Source organism: Cucurbita pepo, chromosome LG16 (assembly GCF_002806865.2).
Source record: "Cucurbita pepo subsp. pepo cultivar mu-cu-16 chromosome LG16, ASM280686v2, whole genome shotgun sequence".
Lineage (NCBI taxonomy): Eukaryota > Viridiplantae > Streptophyta > Magnoliopsida > Cucurbitales > Cucurbitaceae > Cucurbita > Cucurbita pepo.
In genome coordinates this window covers 1,512,435-1,521,206 of record NC_036653.1, presented here as the reverse complement: position 1 = coordinate 1,521,206, position 8,772 = coordinate 1,512,435, and the positions used below count along the sequence as shown (strand labels likewise).

Sequence of the window (8,772 nt, the reverse complement as noted above, 5' to 3'; positions counted from 1 at the left end):
ACTTCACTAATTCTCTAAAGCTTTTGGAGTAAATTTATAATATCCTTTTCAAATGAGTAAAGAATAGTAGAAGGTCAATGTCAATCAACAACTAAACCCATTGAATTAGTGATATTTAATGATTACATTTCCATACAATGAGAGATGCAAAATGTCAAAAGGTTTTATTACTTTTCAGCTCCTTTCCCTTCCCACGAGTGCTATAATTAGCACCATTCCCATTCTAAATTCTCTCTTAAAAGAGCAAACAAAAAGAGGAGAAACAAAAGGAAGATGAATAGAAGCTTTTGCATTATCATTAAACAGCCTACTACAGCATTTTACCAGCAAAATAATGCAGGTTTTTTGTTTATTGATACAGAGACAAACAAACACTTTTCAACTTTTGCACACAATAAACAATTCTATCTCTCTCTAGCTTACAAGTATCATCATCTATGCAAGAAACAAAGAAAGATATACAATCATATATATATATATAGACAGAGATTTGAAGGATCTGACCTTTTGAGCCATTTGATTTTGCTGTTCATCTGTTTTTCAGGTGCCTACTTCCACTTGATTGCTGTTGTTGTTGGCTACAATGTAATAATATTCGTCTTTGTCGTTGTTATCGTTGTCGTCATCGTCATCGTCTTCTTGGTTCTGATCCGCATTCTCAGCTTTGCCATCGTCTGTTGCTGATTCGGGTTGGTGGCCTTCTTCTTGGCTGCCCATCATGTGCATCAATAGTTCCTCGGGTTTCAGTTCGTGATTCGGATGATTGTCGACGACTTTCTTGGATTTTTGTTTGTACAATGCGTCGAGCTGCTGGAAATACGAACATGTCTTTGAATCCTCGGGTCGCTTTTTGTTGCTTTCCTTTACTTTCTTGAAGTATTTGTTGATGTTCTCCCATTTCTCTTTACACCTCTTTGCATTTCTATCATACCCAAGTTTCTTCATGGCTAATGATATTTCCTCCCAAAGAGGACCTTTAGGGCCATTTTCTTGGTACTTAATCTGCAGATTAGTCTTGAGCTGAATCAGAGCATCGATCTCGTCTTTCGGCCATCGAGACGAGGTAATCTGATTCGAATTACCATCATTACCGTTCTCCCGAGTACTTGTAATTCTGTCAACATTGCTATGATCTTCCCTGCCAGTCAAATTTTCCATCAGAATCAAGCTTTCGGGAAACTGCACCGTGCCGACCTGTTCCGAAAACGCCTTCAAGAACGAAAGAACAGCTGCATCCTTTGCAGCTGCAATGGATCTCTGGTGATTAAAACGCTCTCGCTCGTTCTTGATTCGAGCTAATTCTTGCATCTTCCATTCTTCTTCCCTAGCTAACCTCTCTTCTTCACATTTCTCCAAAACCTCCACAAACTTCTTTTGCAATTTCTCCTGTTTTTCAATCACCTCCTTCATTAACCTCCCAAAAAACTCCACAAACTTCCTCTTCTTCTCCTTCTTCTTCGTCGTCCCACCCGACTCCTTACTCGAGCAAGACGTGGTCGACATCGATATCAAAGTGGTGGTAGTTTCAACGAAATTCGAATCCGGGTTTACTATGGAATATGGAATTGCATTATGAACAATTTTGTTTGGGATTTCTTCCTTTGAATCAGCTTGAGAGGGAAGCAATGGATGATTATCTAGAGCTTCTAATTGCTCAAAATACCTATAATTTTTTCCATTCGGTTTGCTTGATCTGCCATCTTTAGTCCTTTTGTGATACTTATAAATGTTCTCAAACTTCTCTTTGCATTTCTTCGCACTTCTATTATACCCGATCTCAGCTAATTTCCTAGTTGATATGAATCCAACCACTAATCAATGGCATGTACCGAAGGAGCAATAACAAGAAGTAAGGCAAAGTAGATTTAAGTATCAAATCAAGAAAAGAATGGAATGACAATAAATACAAAAACCTTGTGTTTTCTTGAAACCATTATTCTTTTTCAAACCTTGCTTTAGGTTTGATGTTAAACCGATTCATTGGATTAGTCTTGATTAAGCTAATTCTGTAGCGAGTCATCTTGGTATCTAAGAGGTATCTAAGAGTGACCATCATAAATTCCAAGTTCGATCCAAGAGTTTTTCATCCGTTAAGTTAGTTTTACTTGTGAAAGTTTGCAAGGATCCTAGCAGCCCTTATCACATAAGATTCAGTTTCAAAACTCCATAGCTTCGATTCAGAACATTCAATTTAGGGAACAACAAATTCCAAACCAGAAGAGCATAGAACATCACAAGTTAATCAGAAGAACGAACCAATTTTCCAGGAAAATCAATGAACAGAAGTAAGAATCCAATCCAAATTCCAAGCAAATAGAGAGTAATCAACAATTCGAACAGTTCGCATCCAAATTCAATCCAAATTCCAAACAGTTCCAAGCAAATAGAGAGTAATCAACAAATAGAAAATCTTCGAATCCGAACTAACCTGGATACTTCTTCCCAAAGAGGAGCTTTAATGCTCGAATCCCTAAACGCAGAGTCCATTCTAGACCGCACCTTCAGTAACGCCATAGTCTCCTCTCGCGGCCACCGATTACCGGTCCAATTCCGGTCAGCCTCCTCCTCAAGTCCGGCGGAAGCCGCCACACCATCATCCTCAGAGGCACGGCTCACGACGGCGGTAGAAATTTCCGGTGAAGGCGAAATTTCGCGCATCAGTTACAGGGATTTTACAGCTTCCGAAGAAGAGAAAAGAAATTAAAGTGCGAAGGGAGGGATGAAAAGTAAGAAATGTAAATAAAAATTTTAAGCTATGGGATTCCATAGCTCACTCTTACCTTCAAGCTTCGCATCCGCCATTTTTTTCATCCTTACCTCACAATTTCATAATTTTATAACTAAAAATTTTTAAAAAATTAAAAAATTATTTTCATTAATATATTAGCTTTAATTATTGTTTTTTTTTTTTTTTTTTTTTTTTTTTTTTTTTTTTTTTTTTTTTTTTTTTTTTTTTTTTTTTTTNAAGTGAGGAATGCTAACTCCATTGGCATGAGGCCTTTTGGGGAAACCCAAAGCAAAGACATAAGAGCTTATGCTCAAAGTGGACAATATCATACCATTGTGGAGAGTCGTGTTCGTCTAACATGGTATCAGAGCCGTGCCAATAAATTGGTAAATCCTCAAATATCGAACAAAGAACTCCTAAAGAAAAGAATGGCCCTAAACTTAGTCGTGCCAATAAATTGAAAAGAAGTCAAGCCCCTCCTCGAAGCCAATCCTCAAATATCGAACAAAGAACTCCTAAAGAAAAGAATGGCCCTAAACTTAGTCGTGCCAATAAATTGAAAAGAAGTCAAGCCCCTCCTCGAAGCCAATCCTCAAATATCGAACAAAGAACTCCTAAAGAAAAGAATGGCCCTAAACTTAGTCGTGCCAATAAATTGAAAAGAAGTCAAGCCCCTCCTCGAAGGCACTAANGGCCCTAAACTTAGTCGTGCCAATAAATTGAAAAGAAGTCAAGCCCCTCCTCGAAGGCACTAAAAAATGACTAGGAGTCGAGCCTCGATTAAGGGGAGGCGCACTTTGTTAGAAAGAACAACTCGACAACCTAATTTAACCTAAACCGAAAATAAGGGTTGGGTTGGGTTTGGGTCAGGTTGTAAACGCTATTTGAATGGCTCGAGTCACCCATCCAACCAATTCAAAATTTCTAATTAATCTAAAAGATTTATCTAATCTAATTCAATCTAATTTTAATCATATAATTTTTTTAGATAAAGGAAAATAATTTAAATTGATTGGTTATAATTGTCCTATTGACTTTTGCTCCAAAAGATCTAAAATCACCCACCTGTGACTTTGGGTCAAAATCATGAAATTAAATACGGATAATGATGCAAATCTTATCAATATTCCCCCAAATATAACCTAAAGGTTGTAAACGCTATTTGAATGGCTCGAGTCACCCATCCAACCAATTCAAAATTTCTAATTAATCTAAAAGATTTATCTAATCTAATTCAATCTAATTTTAATCATATAATTTTTTTAGATAAAGGAAAATAATTTAAATTGATTGGTTATAATTGTCCTATTGACTTTTGCTCCAAAAGATCTAAAATCACCCACCTGTGACTTTGGGTCAAAATCATGAAATTAAATACGGATAATGATGCAAATCTTATCAATATTCCCCCAAATATAACCTAAATCCAATGCCTACCATAATTTCTAACTTATATCATTAAAAAAAAAAAAAAAATTAAATGTAATTTTTAATTAATTATTAAAATAAAAACAATGTAATAATGATTTAAGCGGCTAGTATTTTACATTTCAATTATGTATATATATATATATATATTAAATTTTGTATTTTAATTAAATTAGTAAATTTTTTAACTTATAAATAAAAAAATAAATAAAAGTAGGAAAGGTAATTTTAGTATTTTGAGGAGGCGATGACATAGAGGAATGTTGATAATGATGGAGGGCAAAATGGGAAATTTGATATCTTTAGCAGGTGATTGGATGGTCAAAAGTCAACAAAAACTTATCCATTCAAATTGGTAAGAATTGGCTGCGGTTGAATTTTCCCTTTTTATTATTATTATTATTTTATTACTATTTTTATTGACTGATGGTCCCCGCGCAGCCGATCTTTCCGCTTTCTGGCGTTGGTGTTTTCTCACAAGATACGGCTGTCAAGGGTGACTAAATTGTGAGATTTCATATCAATTGTAACGGACAAATACAGACAATATTCGCTAGCAGTTGCCTCAGATTGTTACAAATGGTATCACGGATACTGGGCGTGTGTCCGTGTGAACGCTGGCCTCCAAGAGGGTGGATTGTGAGATACCACATCTGTTGAAGAGGGTAATGAAATATTTCTTATAAGGGTGTGGGAACCTCTTCCTACTAAACATGTTTTAAAAACCGTGAGGTTGACAACGATACGTAACAGGATAAGACGGAACAATCTTCTCCCCTTCTGACGTCAATGAAATCTTTTGAGCCAACCTAAAATTTTTAGTTGGTTGGTGACTCAACTGTTTTTGGGCTTCCTACAAAGCCCATAGGAGATGATCCTTCCGTAAATTAGGGAACGTGAGACTCACTCCCAACAATCCTCAACATAAGCAACCCAAATACAGTTCACAATCTAACCTAACAAAACCTCGGTTGAGTTATAAGATTATTTTTTTAATTATTTAAAAAAAACTCTACTTATTTACCAAATATGTTATATTTGTTAGGTTGAATGACACTCTGACCTATATGCATCACCATCCCATGTATTTATAAATGTGTATAACGAGGATTACATGGTGGGCCTTGATCCATGGTAACAAACCAAGAAATCACACATTTGATCCATAGTAACAAACAGGAAATCATAGATTCTCCTTTGATCCATGGTAACAAACCAGTAGATTATATGCATAGATATGACCTATTCTACGTTTAACACCTCCTCAATCTTTTGGACGATGTACTACCCAGTTTAGATTGCGCCTAAAACTCCTAAAAGAAGGAGTGACAGTGGCTTTGTCATGATATCGACGAGCTGATCCTTGGAAGATATGAGTCGCACATCAAGCTGATGAGTCGATACTCATTCACGAACGAAGTGATAATCAACCTCAACATGCTTCGTTCGTCAATGAAAGATTGGATTGGCGGACAGATAGGTGGCACCAATGTTGTCACACCACAGGCTAGGCGCTCGAGCTTGCGAGATCTCGAGCTCACCAAGAGGACTTGGATCCAGATTAATTCGGTAGTGGCATTAGCAACCGCCTTGTATTCGTCCTCCGTACTAGTATGAGAAACTGTCGATTGTTTCCTTGAACTTCAGGAGATAAGATTGCCACCAAAGAAGATCGCATAGCCTCCAGTGCTTCGACGGTCATCAGGATTCCTGACCTAATCAGCATCCGAGAAGGCACTCAGCAAATCAGTGCTGGACTTTGTAAGACACAAGCCCATATCAATAGTGTCATGTAGATAACGGAGAATTCGTTTGACTGCCGCCCAATGTACAAAAGTTGGGAGGACATGAACTGACACACTCTGTTGACACAGAAGGATATATCAGGACGTGTCAGAGACAAATATTGGAGAGCACCAACGACACTCCAATAGCGAGTAGTATCCTCAGGCGAGAGCTTTTCACCATCATCTAATAACAACTTCTCACTAGGAAGCATAGGTGTGAGCACACCTTTGGAGGTGAGCATATTGGTTCTGGACAATAAATCTTGAATGTATTTATGTTGTGTCAGAATAAGCCCATTGGAAGTATGGCGACTCAATCCCAAGAAAATAACTCAAAATACCAAGATTCAAGACGACAAAATCATCCCAAAGCTGTGTAAGAAGTTTCTTAGTAGCGGTAGAAGATGAGCTGATGATAATAATGTCATCAACATAGATGAGGATATACATTTGAATGCCCATCTTGTTAAAAATGAAAAGAAAGACATCAGCCTTTGAAGGTGTAAAACTCATAATAGTTTGGAGCTAAGGCGAGAAAACTAGGCACGCGGGACTTGTTTGAGGCCATAAAGCGACTTATCCAGCCTACAGAGATATCTAGGATGTTGAGAATCCACAAATCCAGCGGGCTGCTTCATATAAACATCTTCATTAAGAAAACCATGAAGAAAAGCATTTTGAATATCAATCTGCCGAATAGCCCAACCACGAGAAATAGCAAGAGATAATAAGAGTCGAATGGTAGCGGGCTTAACAACTAAACTAAAGGTATCATCATAATCAACGTCATACTATTGTTTAAACCTTTTAGCAACCAGGCATGCTTTATAGCGATCAATAGAGCCATATGGCTTTTGCTTGAGTTTGAAAACTCATTTGCAATCAATAACGTTAAGACCATCACGAGGAGGAACTAAGTGTCATGTCTTATCTACAAGAAGTGCCTAAAATTCATCATTCATTGTCTGACGCTAGAGAGGATGCTCCATAGCAGTAATATATGAAGTAGGTTCAGAGGCAGAAGATCAAACCACAAAATATGTTACTATTCCATTTGTACGCACCTTGGGTTTCTTGATATTGTGCTTCAATCGAGTACCATACAGATGAGTAGTAGGTGCAGGATCTGCAACTGAGGAGACAGTCGTACCAGCCATTGCGAGGGGAGCAACCGGTGCTACAACAGTTGGTCGACCAGCGGCCGAGAATTTGACCGGACATTGTGCAATATCATCTGCAGGCGGAGGATCCGAGGCCCCAATCATTGACGGAACAACCATGCTGATTCGCGTGGCAACGACGCGGAGGATTGAGGCGGCAATCCCGAAGCTGATGTGGGCACCAGATTCTGCATCCAAAGAGTTAGTAGGCACAGATATATGCCTTTGGTCATTCTCCAAATTAGTACTGTTGTTACCCAAATGCAAGGTGCACAAATTAGGGGCATTGTGCGTGGACTATAAGGTTGGGGAAGAATTGGGTGGGGCTCTCTTGAACGGAAAAACATTCTCATCAAATATGACATCTCTAGAAATATAGACACGACCAGAATCGTTGTCAAGACACTTATACCTTTTATGTAAAGAACTGTAGCCTAGAAAGACACATTCCTTGGATCGAAAAGATACCTTTTGTTTGTTATAAGGGCGAAGATGAGGCCAACAAGCACGCCCAAAAACTTTTAATAAGGAGTAATTTTGTGGGGTATGAAAAAAACGCTCTAAGGGGCATTTGTTATCAATGACACGAGTAGGAAGACGTTTGATGAGATATGTGGTGGTAAGAAACTCGTCATCCCAAAATTTAATTGGCACATCAGCATGAGCTAGAAGGGTTAGGTAACGACTCTAAATTTTTTACTTAACTTAAGGTCGCTACTGTATCTCTATCATAAACATTGAATGCGAAAATACTTCATTTAAACTTTCATAAAACATAACCTGAAAATAATACGACTGTCTATCATAATGCGAACGTGTGAGTATACGTGTGAGTATGGGCTCACCAGACAGTTCGCATACCGCTGAGCCTCTTTTCTTGTCGGGCGAGTCTTCTCTGGTAGCTCAACTTTTCCCGGACACCCATTAGAATTAGTAACCATCACGACAGCATTATGTAAAACATAACGATGCTTCGCCTGCCTAATGTATGTACGCGTCCATACCCTCGTGATGGAATAGGGGTATTCCCCAATGCATAAGCACACATAATGCATGAGGTCCCAACATTTTTCCATTTTCATTATCATTTAATCGTTCTGTACATATCATATTGTTTTTCATATCATTTCACATATCGTTCATCATTCATATCATATCGTTTCTCATTCTTCAGTTCTCATATCATACCTAATACTAACGGGGTTATATTTCATGTCATTTATCATGATTTCGTGTCATACATATCATGCTGTGTACACACAATTTAAGAGACATAACATAATGTCCCATGCTTTTAACACAACATTTCATCATATACATATTATACCATAACATATTGCATCATAATATCTCATATCATAAACATGTCAATTTATCACATATCTCATACCATAACATATTTTATATCATTTTCATATCATATGACAACATATATATATCCGTCATTCACATGTCGTATCCTAATCATATCATATCGTAAACATTTCGTGGTCATGTCATTCCGTAACTTATCATAGCCTTAACGTTCTTCTACCTATCACAGCGTTACATGAACGTACCTTAGTCATATCATCACAGGAACGTATCCTAACGCTATTGTTCTATCAATCTCTCACACACCTATCCATTTCTACCCATAACCTAACTGTATTCTTTTATCAATCTCTCA

At 37.7% G+C, this 8,772-nt stretch overlaps 1 protein-coding gene across 2 annotated transcripts; it reads right to left on the bottom strand.

Annotated features, from left to right (window-relative positions):
• Nucleotides 1–268: 268 nt before the first annotated feature.
• On the bottom strand, nt 269–2,817 carry LOC111777121 (trihelix transcription factor GTL1-like). Of its 2 annotated transcripts, XM_023656577.1 has the most exons (3): nt 2,781–2,817; nt 2,429–2,678; nt 269–1,789 (listed from the first exon to the last, which is right to left on the bottom strand). In XM_023656577.1, the coding sequence occupies exons 2-3, from the start codon at nt 2,656–2,658 to the stop codon at nt 541–543; spliced, it is 1,479 nt and encodes a 492-aa protein (XP_023512345.1). In that variant the 5' UTR covers nt 2,659–2,678; nt 2,781–2,817; the 3' UTR covers nt 269–540. The 2 variants fall into 2 exon arrangements, with proteins under 2 accessions (XP_023512345.1, XP_023512344.1); XM_023656576.1 differs by having other exon boundaries at nt 2,429–2,811.
• Nucleotides 2,818–8,772: the final 5,955 nt, after the last annotated feature.

Excerpts from the sequence above, each read along its gene's own strand:
- LOC111777121 (XM_023656577.1), bottom strand. The coding sequence starts at position 2,658 with ATGCGCGAAATTTCGCCTTCACCGGAAATTTCTACCGCCGTCGTGAGC. Across the intron at positions 1,790-2,428 it reads CTTTGGGAAGAAGTATCCAG|GAAATTAGCTGAGATCGGGT; the intron begins GTTAGTTCGGAT and ends CATATCAACTAG.